The 23335-nt window shown below is 44.9% G+C and overlaps 1 protein-coding gene across 11 annotated transcripts in view; it reads right to left on the bottom strand.

Annotated features, from left to right (window-relative positions):
* Positions 1-461: 461 nt before the first annotated feature.
* ZNF451 (zinc finger protein 451) overlaps positions 462-23335 on the bottom strand; it is an 86815-nt gene continuing 63941 nt past the window's right edge. For 6 of the 11 annotated variants that reach the window (XM_065587892.1, XM_065587899.1, XM_065587893.1 and 3 more), the window contains 2 exons: positions 9875-9946; positions 462-1451 (listed from right to left, as the gene is read on the bottom strand). In XM_065587892.1, the coding sequence (XP_065443964.1) occupies positions 1399-1451; positions 9875-9946 (125 nt within the window). In that variant the 3' untranslated portion in view covers positions 462-1398. Of the gene's footprint in view, positions 1452-9874; positions 9947-10666; positions 10838-15534; positions 15792-23335 lie in introns of those variants that run through there. The other 5 variants (XM_065587896.1, XM_065587897.1, XM_065587898.1 and 2 more) reach the window with 3 other exon arrangements.

Below are 23335 nucleotides of genomic sequence, written 5' to 3'. Positions count from 1 at the left end.
CTAGATGAGTGGCTTCAGGTCAGCTTTATTTGCAACAGGGATATCAGATATCAAACACTGAAATCCATATCACTATTTCATAGCATGTTTCTGAAGTTTAAGGAATTACAGCTGTGTGTTATTTTTACTTTTTGTAAGGGTTTACAGTCAGTAAAATTTTGTGTTCCTTTTTAATACATCTGGCTCATTTTTAGAGAACAGGTATTTCTGTGTATGATGTACCAGTACTTAGACTTACACCAGTTACAGACAAGCTGCCAAGTGCTTATGCAAAAATAAAATGCGGAGATGGTATTTTATTTCACTAAACTTTCCTTCCTCTACATCTACAATCAACAGAAGCTAGATAAACTAGGTAAATCCAGCTGGCATGCACAGGTATTTTTTTGTGGAGGAAAGGGGATCGAAAAGCTTGAGAAGGGAAAGCTAAAGGCATTTTTCTTAAAAAATTATAGACAGCATACAAAAAAATTAACCTTTTTAATTATAGTCAAATATTGAAACACCACCTCTTTAAAAACCAACAAATACATATTATAAAGAGGATGGAATACAGGAAGGACTTGCCTGCTTAAATTATTTCACTTGTACCGCAAATAAAGAGGGATTAATTTTTGCTTCAGTGTTTTTATTTACAAACTTTGCTTCAGCCTTAAACAAGACAGGGTATACAGCTGATGAGATTTTTAAACCAACTAACATAAGCTCTCATACTCAAATTAAAATATGCACATTCATAAAAAATTAAAAGTAAAGATAGCAGTAAACAACTGTACATTCTAGGACACTGATCCTGCAATTTACAACTTGTGGGCAATACCTCTGTGCTCATGTGGAGTAAAGCTTTGTGCAGGCATAGAGGTGAGCCCATGAATCATAAATTGCAGGCCTGGAGACTAAGCTTCTCTTTATAAAATTATCAGTAAGGCAAGGTGGTCTGAGATTAACTGAGGTTTACTATTTTTATCTGTTGCAAAGGGTACACTGAAAAAGTAAAATGAGACAATGATATTTTTACAATGGAAGAATTAAATGAACAACCCTTTAAAGACACCACAACATGTATAAGATCAGCCTACCTCAAGTTACATGCCTAGATTAGAACAAGAACTGAACTTAAAGTCAGTCATGAATCATTAGAAAAGGAATGTGTAAGGCTTTTAGCAATTTATTTTCCTTTGTTATATAGAGGATGTTGCGAGACATACATCCATAAGCTCCATTTGTCAATTTAGTTGCATGAAACGATCAGCAATATAATAATTACAAGTTTAACCATTAAAGGAATAAGCACATTTTCAAAGCAGTATTTTCTGACCCTTTGTTAATGGATGAACAAGTTTCCACTTCTGTAAGCAGCTTTGATAGCATGCTATTTGCATACAGGAGTATCTTCATTTACATTTCCTCCAGGCTTCGTTTGATAGCTTCTTGTAATTCCACATCTTCCTCTAAGTAAAAAAGATTAGAGTTTCAAATTGTGGATGGCAGCCAACAAATAATGTACATACTTATGTTAATACTACGCAACTGATGAGTAGTTACAGCTTTAAAATTGTTGTGTGCAATCATTGTCAATCAAGGATAGAGTACAAAAAGGTGAGCAAACTAGAAGATACATCATTTTCTTGTTATGCCTCATGCTATCTATTCATAATTCCAAAATATGAGAAAGACTTTCACTGGATCACACTAATCCTCATGTCAGGACATCTTTAGTTAAGGTGACAAGTACAAATATAACTATCTTGGTATGTGTTATAAATGACATCAGACTTAAAGTGTATAGAGAGGAAACTAGAAAAGGAAATATTTTTTTAAAAATTCGAAGATCCATAAAACAGATAAGCTTTGATCTGGTTCAGACCAGTTCTTAGTCAACAAGTATTGTAATCACAAGACATATAATCTTAGTCGGCACCATTGTTACAAGCCTCATTAGAGAGGCACAGGAATGAGTGGGGATGGAGACTGAACTAACTCTCTTGCTCTTAATGCTGGGATCTGAAACACGTTGGAAGGGCAGAAGGAGGAAAAAAATGGTTACCCACCTTTTTCATAACTGTTGTTCTTCGAGAGGTGTTGCTCATGTCCATTCCATTCTAGGTGAGCGCACGCCCACGTGCACGGTCGGAGATTTTTGCCTTAGTGGTATCCATAGGGCCAGCTGTGGCGCCCCCTTGAGTGCCTCACTCATGTGTCAGTATATCAGGTGCCGCCAGCCCTATGGCCTCTCACTCCTTCTTGCTGACAACCCCAACAGAGGGGCAGGAGGGCGGGTAATGGAATGGACATGAGCAGCACATCTCAAAGAACAACAGTTACAAAACAGGTGGGTAACCGTTTTTTCCTTCTTCGAGTGCTTGTTCAGGTTGATTCCATTCTAGATGACTCATAAGCAGTATCAATGGAGGTGGGCTCGAAGTTCACAGTCTTGCAGCTTGCAGCACTGCTCTGCCAAAGCCAGCATCGTCTTGAGCTTGCTGGGAAGTGCATAATGAGACGTGAACATGTGGACAGATGACCAGGTAGCGGCCCTACAGATCTCTTGGATTGGTACCTGTACCAGGAAGGCCGCTGACAACGTTTGTGCCCTAGTCGAATGTGCCTTCACGATTGCTGGCAGAGGCACTTTCACCAGCAGCGAATGCAGACCGTGATCCAGGACAAAATCCTCTGATCAGACACTGGGCAACCTTTCATTCTATCTGCCACCGCAACAAACCACTGCGCTGACTTACGGAACAGCTTTGTTCTATCTATGTAGAAGGCCAGCGCCCCCCTGACGTCCAGAGTGTGTAGCCTGCACTCCTCATCTGATGCATTAGGCTAGAAGACTGGTAAGTATATGTCCTGGCCAGTACAAAATTGGGAAATGACCTTGGGCAGAAAAGCTGGGTGTAGTCGCACTTGGACCGTATCCTCGTAGAGGACCGTATAGGATGGCTCCGAAGTAAGTACCTTGATCTTGGACACCTTGCGGGCTGATGATATCGTGACCAAGAATGAGACCTTCCAGGAGAGAAGCAGAGACCCCATGAGTCTCAACAGCATGAGATTCAGGTGCCGGGGAGGAGGGACAGGATCCCAGACATGCGTGTAGAAACACTGCAGACCTTTCAAAAACCGTGCCATCGTGTCGTGAGCGAAGATGGACCTGCCTTGGAATGGAGGATGGAAAGCTGAGATAGCAGCCAGGGGGACCTCGATCCATGACAGGGACAAACCTTATACTTTTAGGTGCAGCAGATAATCCAGGATCTCCTGCTCAGCCCGAATGTGCCATTCCGAGGCCCAAAATGTGAAACTTTTCCATTTGGCCAAATAAGTCGCTCTGGTGGAGGGTTTCCTGCTACCCAGCAAGATCTGCTGGACACAGGCCGAGCATGCCCGTTCGTCCATGCTTAGCCATGCAGTAGCCAAGCCATCAAGTGCAGCGCTGCCAGGTTCAGATGTAAAAGGCTGCTGTGGTTCTGTGACAGCAGATCCAGCCGGAGAGGCAACTGCAGCACGGCGGCTACCAAAAGGCTCAACGTGCCAAACCAGTGCTGACTAGGCCACGTGGAGGCTATTAGAATAACTCTTGCCCTATCTTGCTTGATCTTCACCAGGACCCTGTGAATCAACAGCACTGGCGGGGAGGCGTACATCAGTGCCCCCAACCATAGAATGAGAAAGGCATGTGACAGGGAGTCCCCTGTCTATTCCCCAGATTGAACAGAACACGTTGCATTTTCTGTTCTGTCTGGACATGAACAGGTCCACCTGGAGAATCCCCCACTTCTGGAAGATTATGCTGACCACCTCCGAATGGAGCAACCACTCGTGGCGAGATGAGAAAGTCCTGCTGAGGTGGTCTGCCAGCACGTTCCTGGTTCCAGGCAGGTGTGCAGCTATTAAATGAATGGCATGCCGCACACAAAAATCCCAAAGGCAGAGAGCTTCTTGACAAAGGGCCGAAGACCTGGCACCGCCCTGCCTGTTGATGCAATAAAGTGGCAGTGTTGTCCCTCAGGACGTGCACCACCTTGCCCTTCAGATGGGGCAAAAAAGCCTAGCAGGCCAAGTGAACCACTCTGAGCAAGCTGACGTTGTCATGGAGGCCAGATCGTCCCACAACCAGTGGCCCTAGGTGCTCAGCTTGCCCAGGTGGGCTCCCCAGCCCAGGTCCGAAGCATCGGAGACCAGGGTCAGGGACGTGGTTGCGAAGAGGACTCCCTCCAACACCGACCTGTGCTCCAACCACCAATTCAGCCTGATGTGGTCCGGTACCCTGACTACCCAATCTAGGTCATGGCCTATTGGGGATGTAGACCGATGCCAGCCACCTTGCAGGGGCCGGAGATGGAGCCGAGCACGGCTGACCACATATGTACACGTGGCCATGTGGCCCAATAGCCGCAGGCAGGTGTGAGCCATGGTGAATGGATGGTTCTTTACAAGGGAGATCAGGTCCGACATGGCCTGAAAATGAGCTTCCGGAAGGAAGGCGCTGTCTCATGTGGAGTCGAGAACCACCCCAAGGAACTCTATTCGCTGGACGGGTGTTAAGGTGGATTTTTTCTCATTTATTAACAGGCCCAGGTTGCGGCAGATCAAGGCTCCTCTGCACTTGCTCCTGAGACCTGCCTTTGATGAGACAGTCGTCAAGATATGGGAAGACCTGGACCCCTCGATGTCTCAGGTAAGCAGCCACTGGCACCATACATTTTGTGAACACCCTTGGAGCCAATGAGAGGCCAAAGGGTAGTGCTGTGAATTGAAAATGGCACCCGCCCACTATGAAACGGAGGAAGCATCTGTGAGCTGAGAATATGGAAATAAGCGTCCTTTAAGTTGAGGGCAGCGTACCAGTCTCCCAGATCCAGGGAGGGGATGATGGAGGCCAGGGAGACCATGAGAAACTTCAACTTTTTGAGAGACTTGTTGAGGCGACAGGTCCAGGATGGGTTTGAGGCTCCCTTTTGCCTTTGGGATTAGGAAGTAGCGGGAATAGAACTCTTTTCCTTTCATATCCCGAGGGACTTCCTCCATCGCCCCCAGGCGCAGGAGGTTCTCTACCTCTTAAACGAGGAGTTGCTCACAGGAATCATCCCTGAAAAGGGATGGGGAAGATGGGTGGTGGGAAAGAGGGGTGGCCCAAAATTGTAGGGTATAGCCCCGAGATACTATGTCCAGCACCCAGCAGTCCGAGGTGACCAGCGACCAGGTCGAATGCTAGGGATGTAGACAGTCGAGGAAAGAACAAAGTGGATCCGGGAAATTGACTGGGATGTCGCTCTCGAGCACACCTTCAAAATGTGTGCTTCTAGACCCCAGGATGCTTTGCCAGGCTGGGCTGCGTGGGTGAGTGGGAAGAGGAAAGGCGATGATGACTAAAACTTGTGTCTTTATCCCTTCTCTTTGCAGACCCCTGACGAGGCTGCCAAAGCCTTCGCAGCGGGGGCAGCTGGAATTGCTTCCATTCAGATTGCAGAGTATGCATGCCCAGTGAGCGAAGGGTGGCCTAAGTGTCCTTTAACCCATGCAGCCTCGCATCCATCTGTTCAGAGAAGAGTCCATTCCCATCGAATGGGAGGTCCTGGATCGAGGTCTGCCTCTATTGGGAAAGGCCGGCAGTTTGAAGAAAGAAGTTGTGCCTCATAACCACCACTGACATGATCACCCTAGCTACTGAGTCCGATGCATCCCATGCCATTTGGAGGAAGCACCTAGCCATTGTGGTGCTCTCCTCTACCACAGTGCCAAATTCTTGGGCCAAACCCTGAGGAAGGGACTCCTTGAATTTACGGAGGGAGTCTCATAAGTTACAATTGTATCTGCCCAAGAAGGCCTGATAGTTCGCCACCCAGAACTGCAGGCTGGCAGTGGAATACATTTTTCTCCTGAAAAGGTCCAGTCTTTTGGCCTCTCTATTTTTGGGAGTTGAGCTAGTCTTGTCTTTTCTGTTGGTTACAGAGACAACCAGCGAGCCTGGAGGTGGGTGGGTATAAAGATACTCGAACCCTTTGGCTGGGAGAAAGTACTTTTCAGCCCTTTTGGAGGTGGGAGTTATGAATGATGGGGTTTGCCGGAGGGCACTGGCAATTTTGAGGACCCTATCATGCACTGGTAGTGCAACACAGGCAGGGGTAGAGATTGAGAGGATGTTGAACAAGGTGTCCGCCCTCTCGGCCATCTCCTCCACCTCTACGCCCAAGTTCTTGGCCGCCTGTCAAAGCATGGCCTGGTATTCTTTAAAATCGCCCAGTGGGCTGGCCCTCGAGGGTCCCACAACTGCCTTGTCCAGGGATGAAGATGATGACTGTACCACTGTGGGAGGCCCTGGAGCATCATCCCCCATGCGAGAGGGAGGTTTAGGGGTGGGTTCAGTCTCCTCTACCCCAACCTCCGAACATGACTCCTGCACTGAGCCTGGTGCCGTCAGTGCCGCCAACTGTTGCTCCGAGGCAGTGGCAGATGAGTGGTGCGAAGGGGGCATTGTCGTGACCAGCACGTCCTATGCACTCTAATAAGACCACTGCGCTGGTCACTGGCAGGGCTGCCAAGGCAGCGCCGTCGATGTCAATGCAGCCTCGGGTGTCCAATCGTGCTGGTGGAGTCTGGTCAAGGGGCTGAACTGCCTTTCTGTGCCAGAAGAATCCCCTTTCGGTGACCATGACGGGGCGGTCAACGCCTGTGTCTGCCTGGTGACCATTGATGCTGGAGACCAGTGCCTGAAGTAAGGGAACTGGTGCCGGTATTGAGCGGACCGGTGCCAGGGGGACCCGAGTCACGACAGGGAGCACTCCCACGGGGCAGGCAACTGAGATCTGCTCTGAGAGGATGACCAGCGGGAGGGTGAATGGTGCCGGTAGTATGGGACAGGCGCCTCCTCCTAGGTGATCCGCGTCGAGTTGGTGGGGACTGCGATCACGGTGCTGGTGACCGAGGGTGAGCCCCAGAGGATCTGGGCTGTGACTCCAGAGATCTGCAGCATGGAGGAGGAGAGCGCTGCCTTGTCTTGGGTGATAAATGGAGCTCCACTGTCCCCTGAGGGGGTCTTAGCAGCTGGCTTATCCTTGTAGGCAGCCTTTGCTGTTTTCTGTGGTACGTGGGGTGCTGGCAGTGCAGTGGAGGCCTCTGCTCTCTTTGTGCCAGGGAAGCTAGGGAAGGCATCGATGCTGTCAAGAATTTGGGTCCCCTACCACTCCTGGGAATCAATGGTGGATCTTTTAAGGGATTAAGGACCCGATTTGGGGAGGTATGTACACATGGCTCCAGAGTGCCCGTGCGGCCCAAACTGGATCATTTGCCCAATGTCCCATTGCTCTTCTTGCCCGGGGCTGGGGAGCCATGCTTTGTTTTCTTTTTGGGCTCCGGTTATCGGGAGCGGTGACGGGCGCACTGCTCACCGAGGCCAAGGTATTAGGTGAGTCTTGGTGGGACAGCTCGGAAACTGGACGAAGGGCAGCCTCCATGAGGAGAGCCCACAAATGAATATCCCACTCTTTCCAAGTCCTGGGTCGAAAATTACAAATACGACACTTGTCCTTCACGTGCGATTCCCCCAAGCACTTGAGGCAGCTGCTGTGGGTGTCACTTACAGGCATAGGCCTGTTACAGTCTGCACAGGGCTTAAACCCCGGAGACCAGGGCATGCCCCGCCTGGGGCAAAGTCCCCGCTGGGACTCTAACGTCTAACTACTTAACATAACTACTATAAACAAGTTATTTACAAGGCCCTAAGGCTTGAAATCAGAAAAGATGAAACCGCTAGCCCTTGCTATGCAAGGAAAGGCACTCCGACTAATCACCACAGGTGGTAAGAAGGAACTGAGAGGGCGTAGGGCCGGTGGCGCCTGATATACCGACACATGAGTGTGGCACTCAAGGGGGCACCACAGCTGGCCCTATGGATACTGCTAAGGCAAAAATCTCTGACAACCAAGCACATGAACGCGCACACCTCGAATGGAATCGACATGAGCAAGCACTTGAAGAAGAACTTACGTTCCTGTAGCCTGTGATTTGGATAAGGAGAAGACATTGGTCTCCAATGCTGCCACTGCACCACAAAATTCACTAACAGAAAAACTGTGCTTGTGGTAACCCAAGGCAGTTTTAGTACTTGTTAAGATCATAGGTTAATAAATTAAATGACCATTTAATGTCTCCTCTGTTTAAGGAGGCCACAGTCAGATTCACAAGCACATAAAAAATGGGATGAAGGTTGAATAATTTTTCAGCGATGGAAATCTGAGTATTGCCACAAAAAAGAGGAATTTGAATTACTATAATACAGGCTTAACATATTTTAATTTTTATTCAGTCAGGTTCAGGTTCTAACTACATCTAATATCCTAGACCCAGCACAATAGAGAGTCAGACCAGGCCATGGAGCTGAAACTGCGTTAGTGTCATTGATGGATGATCTCCTGCTGTCAATGGATAGAGGACAGACATCCACTCTCATCCTCCCTGCAGCACTCAACATCGTCACCCATATGATACTGCAGTCTCATCTGAGAAAGGTAGCTGGGGTCCCGGTCAATGTGCTAAAATGGGTACTGATGGAAAACTGTACCTTCACTACTAGGCCCCTCACTTGAGGAATCCCACAAGGATCATTTCTCTCCCTGGTCCTAGTCAACATCTACAAGCAGCCACTAGGTGAATGGGTCAGACTTACTAGAAAAATGACTGAGAATGATCAGGGTTTACTTGTCATTCTTTATAGTGTGCCCTACAAATAAAGAATTGTTGACTATAGGAAAACAAAATCACTCTTCAGGGGATTTTACAATCTGTTTAAATAAAAAGAGCCTATTTCTTGTTCTATCGCATCCCTAAGATTCACAATCATTTTCCCAACAATTTTATGTTGCTCTTAAGTATTGTCTACATGGCAAGCCAGGATATGACTCTATGCCGTGAAGTACGCTAAGCTGTGCTGGGACTTCCAGTGCACTGTAGCAGTGCCTACATAGTGAGTTACTGCACAGCAAGCTGGTGCGCTATAGAGTTGTAACTAACCGGCCATTTACACAAGCCCCTAATTTCTCAAAGGGAAACAATACATAACCAATGAGCAACAAAGTGCAGAATGAACACACATATTCTGGAACTAAATTAAGAGGAGAACCAGCTTTACAACCAACTGCCTCCTACAACTCCATATACATTTAAATAAGTGATGATAATATAAGTATTTTTAAAAACAAGTCTAGAATGCTGACCAAGTTAGACTTTAGTAACAACACTTGGTAATATCTGGTAAATCTAATTAAACTGTGTACATTAGATTCAATTACATCTTGGCTTTGTTCAAGTCTCAATTATAAAGCTGTCTTGTGTTACTGTGTTGTTTTAACTTTCAATCTTCTTGCCCCCAACTTACATGTACCAAACTTTTATGCAACATAGTATTTTGACAGTACATCATTAAATGAATAAGTAAAGTATAGCATGGGATGAACAATAAGCATGATAGGGAAAATATCAGAATTATTTACCAATAGGTAAGATATATTAACTTAACCTGTTCATGTGTAACTGTGTGAGAGTTTACAGCTCCCCTTCAGGAGACTAGAGTGCCGAGCTGAGATATAGCAACTAACCCTGAACTGACTTATGCCTATGTAAATCAGTGGAAACAGATTCTGAGCCTAACACATACTTTTCTGGCTGGCATGGAATTTTTTCTTTATACCTCAACACTGTACTCACTACTCATGAATGCTCAATAAAGCAAAAGCAGATACTTAGAATATTTTGGACAGTATTCTTTATAGGACATTTGTCACATAAAATTAAATTACAATTTAGTTTCTTGTGCATTCTCTAACAAAAGGTACTCTCACAAACACAGAAGAAAAGTGAAAATTAAGACTACCTTCCTGTTTCTTTGTTTCTTGTAAACTCATTTGCATTGTTTTAATATCATCCTCCTCTTCACTGTCTGAAACTTAAATACACAAATCAAACACACATTATATAGTGCTTCTGAGAAATAAATCTTTTTTCACTAAGCCTGTAGCATGTTTTGAACTCTCATCCACTTGTTATGATTTAAAGATTAATAATACACATTTCTCTGGTAAACCCCACTAATATGCATTTAAGTTGGGTGACTCAGAAAATCATAGAAAGTTCATTTTCAACATGTGCCCCTTCTTTCTCCCAAAAATTTCAAGCTGCTTACTTTTTCATTTTCTTTTAAGCAATGTTTCTAGCAAGCTAAAGAAAAGCAAACACAGGAACTGTACATAGTATTGTGTGCTATATTCTCCATGTTTTTCTATATTCATTTATTTAAATACTTATCATCATACTCACTGCAAACTGTACTATAAAAAATTGAGCACAATGGACTGAATAGACTAGATATGCATATATAAGCACATGCTGGTTAAGCATGATGTTTGCTGCCTCTGTTTCCCAGTGATTTTGAACTGTAGACTATTATAACTCAATCTGCTAAAATGGAGCAAAGTGTTATCCTGCATTTACACTATGAAAAGTGGTTGAGTTTAGCTAAGTACAGTTAGGAAAGGTTCTATGCACATAACCTCCAATTTGCACATGCACTGTAGGTGTTTTTATTCCTAATTTGGGAATTGAAGAGTATATGTGCACCTTTTAAAATCTGACCCTGAGTGTCTAACACATATATATCATCATATACCTGGTTTGAATAGCAACATGGATGACCCTTCCTAATTAGGAACAGTGGCTTTGACCGACCTGGATCAGGAGCCCAAAGTGATGGCTGAAATACTTTGCTGCATTTATGTATCAGGTACTTGGGGATGGAAGGTCTCTTGCTCAAGCCACTTGGCAGGCTTAATGGGTAGCCCTGGAAAGGATCCAGAATATTTCTAGGTGGGGGTCAAGAACAACTACCAAAAGTACAGCCCATTCCTGAGAAACTCATTAAATTCTTTATAAATCAGAGCTAGACACATAGGAGGCATTGCAAACTCTATAGTGCAGAGGTAGGCAAACTATGGCCTGCGGGCCACGTCTGGCCATGGGACCATCCTGCCCAGCCCTTGAGCTCCCGGCCCCTCCCCTGCAGACATGCCGCTGTGCGGGCAGCGCTCTGGGTGGCAGGGCTGCGAGCTCATGCCAAGCAGAGCAGCAGCGTGTCTAGCTCTGGCCTGGCGGCGCAGCTGCCGGACATGCTGCTCTGAGCGGCATGGTAAGGGGGCCGGGGCCAGGGCCATTGAATAAGGGCTGGGGGTCCCGGGGGGGAAGTCAGGGGACAGGGAACAGGGGGCAGTTGGATGGGGCAGAGGTTCTGGGGGGGGCAGTCAGGGGACAGGGAACGGGAATGGGGGTTGGATAGGCGTGGGGTTCCAGGGGGGCCTGTGAGGGGATGGGGAATAAGGGGGGTTGGATAGGCGTGGGGTCCCATGGCCTGTCAGGGGGCAGAGGTGTGGATTGGGGGTGGGGCCCCAGGGGGTGGTTAGGGGCGGGGGTCCTGGTAGGGGGCGGTTAGGGGACAAGGAGCAGGGGGAGTTGGATGGGTGGGAGGTTCTGAGGGGGACAGTGAGGGGGCGGTAAGTGGGAGGGGACTGTTTGGGGAGGCACAGCCTTTCCTACCCGGCCCTCCATACAGTTTTGCAACCCCAATGTGGCCCTCAGGCCAAAAGTTTGCCCACCCTTGCTATAGTGGCTTCTCGTTTACCAAACAACTCTTCTCTCTCAGACTGCATTACATCCTTACCTATTCAATGTTTTTGGCATCTGAAAGAGTGGACTCAATTTCCCTCTTCAGTTCTTAGGATGAGTGTTACATTAGAATTGAGATGCTGAAGGCCTTGGTTCACGAGTGAGGAACATAAGGGTAACTACTAGATCAACATCTTCTATTTCAAGTCAAAATTGCTTTATGATAGCTTTTGTGTGTGTGTAAGAGAGGGTGGATTTTGCTTGGGAAACTCGACACAAAATCTTGGTGTACAATAGGGCCAATTCATGGTCCATTTTGGTCAATTTCACCGTCATAGGATTTTAAAAGTTGTAAATTTCTTGATTTCAGCTATTTAAATCTGAAATTTCACGGTGTTGTAATTGTAGGGGTCGCTGTGGCACTGCCTTCAGAACTGGGCAGCTGGAGAGTGGCAGCTGCTGGTTGAGAGCCAAGCTCTGAAGGCAAAGCCGCCAGCAGCAGCAGCGCAGAAGTAAGGATGGCAAGAATGGTACTGTCACCCTTACTTTTGCACTGCTGCCTGTAGAGCTGGGCCCTCAGTCAGCAGCCACCACTCTCCAGCCACCTAGCTCTGAAGCCAGCAGCGCAGAAGTAAGGGTGGCATGATATGGTATGGCATTGCCACCCTTACTTCTACTTGGTGGGGCGCTGCCTTCAGAGCTGGGTGCCTGGCCAACATCTGCCGCTCTCCAGCAGCCCAGCTCTGAAAGCAGCGCAGAAGTAAGGGTGGCAATACCACGATACCCCTTCAACTTTCTTGTGTGTCAGGACCCCCAGTTTGAGAAACTCTGGTCTCCCCCATGAAATCTGTATAGCATAGGGTAAAAGCACGCAAAAGCCCAGATTTCGTGACGCGTTTTTCATGGCCGTGAATTTGGTAGGGCCCTATGTGTGGGTGAAGCCAAAGATTTCAGACTGGTGACCTACATTTAGGACAAAGCAGTACCAGTGATACCACAAAATGGTTCAGGTGGGTAGGGATTCAGTGGTCCCCTTTAGATACTAGCTAAAAGAGTAGGCTTAATGGGGCTGGCAGTGGAGTCATAGCTACCATTCCACCCCAGAAGGAAAAGCCTTTAGTTCTTGTGCTGGAGTGGCAATCCACTGGTAGTACCAGATCATGGCTAATCTTTGCAAAATCCTGGCTTTCCATGGCCTTCCCTTGGGTAAATGAGAAATTCACTTCTTTCAGAGGAATGCTGCAGAATCAGTGACTAGATGGGTTTTATTGATGATCAGTTGCAATAGAGGAGAAGGTGGTGCTTGGACTACTCCCATTCATATGTGCTGCCCACTGGCCTGGTAACAGTGTCTGATGTCAAGCGCCTAATGCTGTCCTGTTAAGTCCATCTTAAATGACAAGTTATCAAGGCTAGGTGAATGCACCAGTTGTGCATTGGTATTTGCAGGCACAGGATTATATTCTGGAATATGAATTGGGTCATGCTAAGGAGAGACAGGGTTCATCTGTGGATTTGTTTGGACATGGCACATTTAGAACTTGTCTACATGAGAAAGCTTGACTAGTTATACCCATTTAGTTATACTGCCCTACAAGGACACTCACTTTGGTATAAAAGTGGCTTTTAGCTTAGTTTAACTTAAACCCCTTCCCAAGCAGCAAACTAAACCAAATAAAGCCACTCGTATCAGAATAAGTGTGTCCACATTGGGGGCTATACTGGTGTACCTATGTTGGTTTAAATTCACACCTTAGATTATACCGAAAAAAATCTTTCCCATGTAGGCAAGGCCTTCCTTATGAAGTCCTCGCTGGCACAAGATAGCGTCAGTAAAACTTGTATTCTCTGGGAGCAAATCAGTAGTTCCCCATCTGTCTTTGTAAAATAGGCTCATCGTGATTCTCACACATTCTGCAAATAGTCTCTCAGATGTTCCTCCTGGTATAAATTGTTGAACTATGTGGGGGGGGAGGAGAAACCTAGACCCAAATGCATCAAGTATCTTGGCACGATTACTAATCCAGACTACTTCAAGGAAACAACAGGCTGCTCCAAAACAAATGGCAAACCCATGGCAGGTAAGCTTCCAGCACCAGTTGAGGTGTACCTCAACTTCTCAGTGCATTCAGCACCCGTACAGTTACATGAGCCATAAGAGAAACATTCTATAGACCACATATCAGTCACATGGTATTCTCAACTTGGTTTGACACATTGACTATGACACGTCAATGGTGTCTGCAAAGCTCTAAAACTGGCACAGGTTGAGGACAGTCAAGATGTGCGAGGTGATCTCCAGTTTAGTGGAAGAAACCCAACCTAATCTCCAAATCAGAGTCAAATGTGACATGGGACATGTTAAACTCTGTCATTCCCAGAGATTCCTTGAAGCATCTCTGACATGATCTCTGATTATCTGAAGTTGCAAGACATCTAACCAGCACTATGGTGCTGAACTGCATGGAAGTAGACTGTTCTGGTGCAGGATTCCACCTCCCAGCAGGGCAGCCATTTGATCCTTTCAAATCTACGATGCCTATAGTCAGCTTCTGAGGAGGCCAGGACACATCTAAGGTGCTTTGCCCAGGAACTGGTGGCTCTCAGGGATATCCTGGCACTGACCTCAAATTGTGTTTTTCCTGGTGCAAATAAATTGCAAAGGGCTTTTTCCAAGCATAGCTAATGCAGGGGTTAAAGCTGTTGAGTCAGGTATCTGGTAAAGAACAGGCATGGGAAAGTGCAGATTCTGAAAGGTCGTCACAGAGAAAATCCTGAGACAGACTGAATGAGTTTATCCCATGAACAGAAGGAATGGAGAGTTCTTTGTATTAGAAAGACATCAAAGAATAGCAGTAGGTAGGAAATAACTACTAAGTATGAAAAGAAAAGAAAAAAAGCCTTCCATGGGGCACAAGACAAAATTGCAGAATAGAGCTCATCACTTGTCAGAGAAAAGGAAATGACAGTTAGTTCCATGGATTCCAAGATTTTAAGGCCAGAAGGAACCATTCTGACTTCCTGGTATAATACAGGCCATATTTCATTCACTATTGCCTGCACTGAGCCCAGTAATTTGCAACTGAACTAGGCCTCTATCTTGATATAAAGGCTTCTAACAATAAAGAATCCATCTCATGCCTTGATAAATACACTGTAGTGCCATTACTATTTTCTTCCTCACAAGCTGATGGGCAAATGATACCTTGCTGATGAGGAAGTTTAACTTGAGAAATTCAGGAACATCCTGTGTTTGTCTTATTTTAAATATGCACATGCCAAAGTTCAAAGGGACTGTTCTGATGATCTAGTCTGACCTCCTGTATAACGTAGGCCAGAAAACTTCCCCAAAATGATTCCCAGAGCTTACCTTTTAGAAAATCTTGGTTTAAAAATTGTCAGTGATGGAGAATCTACCACGACCCTTGGTAAATTGTTCAATGGTTAATTACTTTCACTGTTAAAAATGTATGCCTTATTTCCAGTCTGAATTTGTCTAGCTTCAGCTTCCAGCCATTGGATCATGTTATACCTTTCTCTGCTAGATTGAAGAGCCCATTATTAAATATTTGTTCCCTATGTTGGTACTTGTAGAACAGTGGTTCCCAAATTGGGGTTTGTGAACCCCTGGGGGTTCACAAAATGTTACAGGGGGTTCTCAGGGAAAAAATTTCCTAATGGCAGATAGAGCTCTCCTTAGGGACGCTGGGCAGCACAGGGCCAGCATCCCGGAGTCCCTGGACTTCCAAGAGCTAAGCAGATCAAAGCAAGCATTTCTATCACACTGAGGACATTTAAACTTCAAGCCTCCTTATAAGAAATGGAAAGGGAGGTGGATATCTTTTGCTGTTTTTTAAATTAAATAGGCAGCTAGTGTTGTTTTTTAAATTATGATGAAGAACAAGTTTAAGCTTTGTTGTAACGTGCGTTGTTTGCCTGGACTGCTCAAGACCTGAACGCTTGTGTAGGAGGAACTCTTTGAGTTGGCTTCTTAAATACCTTCATGCTGTTTCACATCTGATACTCCTTGATGAAACATAGGAGCCTTGTCTTACAACAGGCTTTTTCAAAGTGATACAAGCTACGAAAGTGAGATCTTGGGAGACTGTTGCTGTTTTCATAATGTAATAAAAATACTGTAATGATAAATAATAATTAATAAGAAATAGTGTGTAGTAAGCATGTCATAAAAACAAAATTTTATATTTCCAAGATCACTGCTTTTATAATTTATACTCAGATAAAGGAGAAAATCCCTGGAAATATTCATTTTTAGGAGGGGGTTCGCCAGACTTGACATTTTAGTGAAAGGGGTTCACAGGTTGTTAAAGTTTGGGAACCACAGTTGTAGAGTGTAATCAAGTCACCCTTTAACCTTCCCTTTGTCAAGCTAAACATATTGCGTTCTTTGAGTCTATCACTGTAAGGCATGTTTTCTAATCATTCAATCATTCTTGTGGCTCTTCTCTGAGCCCCCTCCAATTCACCAACATCCTTTTTGAATTGTAGGTACCAAAACCGGACACAATACTCCAGCAGCAGTCATACCAGTGACAAAAACAGGTAAAATAACTTCTCTTCTCTTACTCAAGATTCCCGTCTATGTATTCCAGGATCGCATTAGCTCTTTTGGCCACAGCGTCGCACTGGGAACTCATGTTTAGCTGATTATTCACCACAACCCCCAAATCTTTTTCAAAGTCCCTGCTTTCCAGGATAGAGTCCCCCCTCCTGTAAATATGGCGTATGTTCTTTGTTCCTAGATGTATACATTTACATTTAGCTGTATTGAAACACATATTGTTTGCTTGCACCAAGTTTACCAAGCAATCCAGATTGCTTTGAATCAGTGATTCTCTTCATTATTTACCACTCCCCCAATTTTTGTGTTATCTGCAAACTTTATCAGTGATTGATTTTGTGTTTTCTTTCAGTTTACTGATAACAATGTAAAATAGCATAATGCCAAGCTATGTGGGAACCCACTGGAAACAGAACTACTGTATGATGATCCCATTTACAATTATATTTTGAGACCTATCAATAAGCCACTTTTTAATCCATTTAGTGTGCGCCATGCTAATTTTATATTTCAGTTTTGTTTAATCAAAATGTTGTGAAGTACCAAATCCAATGCCTTACAGAAGTCTATGTATGTCAACACTAATTACCTTTATCAATCAAAACTGATCTCAAAGAGAGATACGCTTAGCAAACTCTGCTGCTCCCCACACCACTGGGGATGCACAGCCAAGGAGACATCACATGCTTCCTTGGCTGGGTAGGCCTTACATTAAGGCCCTCAATCCTCTCCATTGCACTCTGTCAAGTAAATTACATCTATCAATTCACTTCACTGTACTGTATCTACTCCCTCTGAGTGACACTGCTGCTCATCTCCCCCACTTCGTATCCCCTCACGTGCTGCCAAGTTCTTGCTGGAGGAAGGCAGATGTGGAGGACAACAGGAAGTTGTAGAGAACAGGAAGGTAGCTTCTAGATAAGTAGGGAGCTCAGAAATCGAGATGTTCCCACCCTGCTGTCTGAAGGAGGAATCAAACAGGTTAGTTCATCCTTGACTACTCAGATTTCAGAACTCCCTGGTGGAGAATGTAGTCTAGCTGAGATACCAGAGCACTGACATGTTAGTACACCAGCACCATCTGCCATTCGTAACCCCCACTGCAGTGTTTTTTTAATCTTGTCCATCTACCACACACCCATGGCTCTCACCACACCCTTCTTCTGTATTAGAACATCCATACCACTCCCCCACTGGCTCCACATCCCCTTCCTAGTTACCGTTACCCCTTTGTAGTTCCCACCATCAGCTAGTCTTTTTTAGCATCACCCAGCAGCACCTCCCACCCAAAACCTTGGCCTTTCCACGACCTACCAGTCCATCAGCATTGATGACTTCTCTGCTTTCAGCACATCTCCTCCCTACCCTCTCTTCCACTGATATGATTCTCTCCATGCTTCACTCTCCTCCATCCTTGACTCTTTTGCCCTTCTCTCCCATTGCAAAGTCCTCCTTGCCAAATCCCAGTCCTGGCTCACCCCCAACACGCGCTTCCTTCAGTCCTGCCTCATGCTGAAAATTAACTCTGGTGAAAATCCCATGACCAGGCTAACCTCCTCCACTACAAAATTGTTTTCTTTTCCTTCAATTCTACCATCTTCTTAACGAAAACCTCTACTTCTCCAATTGAAGCCCATGCCTGCAATCCCAGCTGCCTTTTTACCACCTTGACTCACTCCACAAACCTTTGACTACTTCTCTCTCTGCACAGGCTCTCACACCAATTTCTTCAAATGTAACCTTTCCCATCACCTTAGCTTGCCTTTCCTTCCCCTATTCTCTCCTACAACTCTTTCCTTCTCCTGTCACATATTCATAAGTTTCTCATCTGCTCTCCTCCTCTAATCCCTCCCTACTTTTCCAATGACCCCATCCCATCATCCCCTCCCTTATTCTTCTCCTTAATCTCTTGCTTTCCTTTGGATCTTTCCCCTCACAATACAAGCATGCTTTAACCTCTTCCATCTTAAAAACCCAACACTTGACCCCACTTGCCTCTTTGACTACCTCCCCATCTGCCTTCTCCTTGATCATGTTCCTTTTATTGGAATCTTGTCCTTCCTTCACTTCTGTGATGCTGTCCTCTCCTAGTTCTCCTCTTTAATTGCTCCTTCAGTGGATTCTCCACACCCCCCTTCAACTTTCTATGGGGGCTTCACAGGGCTCTCTATGCTTGCTCCCCTTCTCCTCTCCCTCTACAATTATCTCTCTCTAACCTCTACTCACAAATCCAAACTACCATCTCTATGCTGACTACCTGCAGATGTACCTCTCTTCTCCAGTCCCGTCTCCCTCTGTCCAAATTAAAATCTCAGCTGTCTTTCCCTTTGAATTTTTTTGTGAATGTCTACTTGTCAGCTCAAGTGCAACAGTGTTCAATCTTTCCCTTGAATCCTTCCCCAACCATCTCTTTTCTGTGGGACCACTACTATCGGGTCTGTCACTCTGGCCTGTAACCAAAGTATCATTTTTGACTCAAACCTTTAGGTCTTCACAGCCAGGCTATGTCTAAATCTTGCAGGTGCTTTCTGTACAACATCTCTAAGATACAGCCTTTCCTATGGAACCACCCATTTAAAGCTTTCATGTAGATGCTCATAATCTCAATTAATGTAATGTAACATCCTTTTCTCTGGCCTTAACAAATGCAGTCTTGAGCCGCTCATATTCATTCAGAATGCTGCTGCGAAGATCAATCTCCTATTCTATTGCTTTGACCATGTCACTCCTTTCTTCACATCCCTCCAACGAGCTCCCCCTTCCTTATCGCAAATTAATGCCGGCTTCTGTTTTGGGGGGGTTTATTAATTTCCTTTTGGGAGGGTTATTTTTAGCAATTTTTGAGTTTTATGTAGTATCCAAATATTGAGTTTTGGGGGGGCTCTCTTTGTATATACCGTAATGAATAATGTATATTTCATACATTACTCATAGTATATACTGTTTCAAACTTAGTGCACTTTAAAGTAGCACATTAGGGAACCTTTAGAGCGCACCGGCAGAGTCTACATGGATCAATTAATGAACACATTAGTGCACTTTAGCAATTATCCCTGCAATCCGCACCACTGCTCTGTGCAGACAAGTCCTTAGATACAAGTAACCATTTTCAGTGTTTTCCTAGTATGTATTGTATAAACACCAATTTATTTTTTGTACTGGGGTGTTTTATCTGGGTTTATTTATTAAAAACTAATCAGAAGACCTAAATGTGTCTTAGCTTTCAAGGCTTTCATCACAACCTATCCCCACCCTACATATTCTTTCTCAATGCAGTAACAAAATGTTGACTCCTGCCTTCAGTTGGCCCATGATGCCAGCCTCTACTGCTCACTTGATAAATTTTCAAACAAAACACCTTTATGCTTTTTCCTTGCTATCCCTGACATTTGGGAAGAGACCCCATAAAACAACCTCATTATTGTTCTACAAAAACTTGTCAGCGGTTAGGCTGTGTGACAGACCCAGACCAGTGGGGTACAGGAGTCTGGTAGAGGGCAAATATACTGGTCACTGGATGAGTAGTTTTCTGTTCCCTGAGTGACCAGAGCAGGGGCTGCACTAGAGTAATCAGGAACCTGCTAGAACCAATTAAGGCAGGCAGGCTAATTACAACACCTGGAGCCAATTAAGAAGAAGCTTCTAGAATCAATTAAAGCAGGCTGATCAGGGCACCTGGGTTTTAAAAGGAGCTCACTTCAGTTTGTGGTGTGAGTGTGAGGAGCGGGGAGCAAGAGGCGCAAGGAGCTGAGAGTGAGAGGGTGTGCTGCTGGAGGACTGAGGAGTACAAGCGTTATCAGACACCCGGAGGAAAGTCCTGTGGTGAGAATAAGGAAGGTGTTTGGAGGAGGCCATGGGGAAGTAGCCCAGGGAGTTGTAGCTGTCATGCAGCTGTTACAGGAGGCACTATAGACAGCTGCAGTCCACAGGGCCCTGGGCTGGAACCTGGAGTAGAGGGCGGGCTTGGGTTCCCCCCAAACCTCCCAATTGACCTGGACTGTGGGATCTTCCAGAGGGGAAGGTCTCTGGACTGTTCCCCAACCCACATGGTGAATCTCTGAGGCAAGAAAATCCGCCAATAAGTGCAGGACCTACCAAGATAGAGGAGGAACTTTGTCACAGCTGCTAGTGTGCAGAGATCACAGTCTATCACGCTGACAAATAATGTCTTCTTGTTCCTTGGGCCTGGTCTACACTATAGAGTTAGGTTGTCGCAAGGCAGCTTACCTCGACCCACCTACGTGTCTACACTAAAATTTCGCTCCCACAGATGTAACTTGCCCCACTACACTGACTTAACTCCACCTCCACAAGAGGTGTAGAGTCAATGTTGATGTAGTTAGGTTGATGCAGCAGCAGTGTAAACGCTGCATTGCTTACATCAACTGTTACTAGCTTTCAGAAGTCATACCTCAGTGCCCCACGCTGACAGTACAATTGGTACAAATGCTCCTGGCGCACCATAAAGAGCAGAGCATGGATGTGCAAAAGCAACTTAAGTACTGCAGTGGCTGTATGCTGACCTAACTTAGGTCAACATAATTTTGTAGTGTAGACATGCCCTTGTACTCCCCCCATCTGTCTGTATCCATCTGTTGCCTCATCTTATTCATAGATTGAAAGCTCTTTAGGGCAAGGGCTGTCTTTGTTCTGTGTCTGCGTAGTGCCAAGCAAAACAGGGTACTGGTCCATGACTAGGGCTCCTACATACTATGGTAATACAAATAATAATAATAAAAATAATAGCAGCAGTAATACCCTTCTCTTGCAAACCCCCTCACCCCCAATTATTTAACACAAATGAAGGCAGGTGACAGACTGGACTACCAATGGGAGAAAATTTACCCTTAACTGGAATAAATGCAGCACAGAAAGTTTGTCTGATTGCCTGCTACTGCTCTGACACCACAACTAAGAGACATCATCTGTCCTCAGAGTCTGACCAGAGAATTTTTTCTGTATAGCTGGCTTCTACACAACGCTTACTGCCGTTTTACAATCCCAGACCTGAGCACCTGCTGTTGCCATGAACTCCTATTTTACAGAAGATCATGCAGCAACTTCACTTAGAAGGCAAGCTGCTGTGTGTAGAACTAAGCAGAGAAGACTGACAAATATCACATCAGCATTCATGTGCTACACTTGTTCTCTATCAACCTCCAGGTCCATTGAGCATCCTGTTTTCTCATGGGCAAGAGTCAAGATATCTCAGAAATGGTTTCATTCTCTAGAAATCCCACTACAAGCAGCTGAGATCAACAGGGACATGAAAACTGGATTAATCAAAAAGGCTGGAATCCTAAAGATGAGGATGAGCATCAATCTAGTTGCCTTCACATGGCAATACATGTCTTTTTACCTAGGACAGGTAGAGAGGGAGAGAGAGAGAGAGCGCATGGAGCACGAGACCTGGTGCAAGACCTGAGGCCTGAACCATAGTCAAAGTCAGGCCATGCTGTGAACCAAAATCAGGCCATGTATTAAAGCAGATTCTTATATCCTGACCTAACAGAAGATAAGAGGGTTTGACAGAAGTGATGAATAAGGATGTTTTGCCCGAGATATCTGGAGCAAGGTACAAGGCGAGGTAAAAAGCAGATGTCATGAAGGTAGTACAGTACCTAAGTAAGTACACCTAAGGTAGTACAGTACATAAGTTGTTTGTCTCAATCTATAAATGTCAGGGTACCTCGCCTTAACTTTTTGTAAGGCCGAGGGGACAGCAGAAATTCCCACTGCTTAGCTCCTCCTTGCCATGGGCACTCATGTGTTAGTGTACTTGTAGCTTCTATGTGATGCTGGGACTGCGTGTGTTGGCAATAAACCTGTCCAAGTGCCTCTGTCACCAGACTATGCCTATGGTCTTCCTTTACGAGTAACACTGAGGTCTGCTGAATTAGCAGCATGCACTATCTGCTAGTGCTGATAACACCAGAGCTCCCAAGAATAGAAGCACTGAGCAGCTGTAACCCTTTAGCAGCCTGGATAACATTACCGCAGCAATGACATTCCAGCTTTCCCTAACAGGCCTTCCATCGATAACGTAGGTGAAGCAGCCCTTCCTCCTAGAAGAGTTATTGAGACTTACTTAACTTAGGAAGCGTTATAAGATAAGGAAGGGGAGAAGTTTTTTGGGGGGAGGGATTGGGGGGGAAGAGTTTTTGTTTTTTTACACTTTTGTATCTAAACCAGTGTTTCCTAATTTATGTACACAGCATCTACATGCTAGAAATGTTTAAACAGATTGTGTTCTCTGAAGCAGGGAATATATCTTGCCCCGTGAGTGCAATGGACATTACCGCACAACATGAGTTATTTTTAACAAATAATAAAAAAAGTCATATGATGGACATGAATCCAGAAGTGTGGATTGATTACACATCACTCAACCTTTAGAGAAAAGGTATTTAAACAGGGATAGTTCAGACCTCTAAAGGGAGAGCACCCTCTCCCAACGTCATTAAACCTTTTGAAAATATTTAACTAATTCCCTATATTTAACTCGTTATTTCAAGACAATTACAGTATATTTTTTTGACAACAGTTTTCAAACTCCCCACAGCATTTTCTAGGTTTCGAAATGCAGGAGATGAAGCTGCAGAGCTATCTGAAGGACAAAGGCCTTCAGTCTTTTAATTGCCTTCTTTAGTATTTAAGCGTTTTCATGAGCCAACACATCCTTTGTTTCCCTCAACTCCCTGCCCTTCAAGGAAAATCTGCTTTGGCAGTTGCTAACCCAGGCTGATGAAAAACAAGATCATTAAAAAATACAAACAGCCCAAACTTAGGAAGGTAGAACTCTATTACTCACATCAATAAACACTTTAAACAGCTACACTTGAGCAGGACAACAAAGACATTACTGTATGAAAAATACTCAAGTTACTTTGGATGCGTAATATTCCTTGTGGGTTCAATTATTTGAACAAGTTTATAACAGGGTTATAGAATTACAACACACATTGAGACTATTATTCTTAGTTGTGTTACTCCTCTATAATTATGCAAATTGTTTAATACACAATCAAAGGAACGGAATGAGAATATTTTTGTAGTAGTGTCTTAATAACCCAGCTCAGTTATTAAAAGATTTTTTTC

Source organism: Chrysemys picta, chromosome 3 (assembly GCF_011386835.1).
Source record: "Chrysemys picta bellii isolate R12L10 chromosome 3, ASM1138683v2, whole genome shotgun sequence".
NCBI classification, from domain to species: Eukaryota; Metazoa; Chordata; order Testudines; family Emydidae; genus Chrysemys; species Chrysemys picta.
This window is presented reverse-complemented; position numbering and strand designations above follow the sequence as displayed.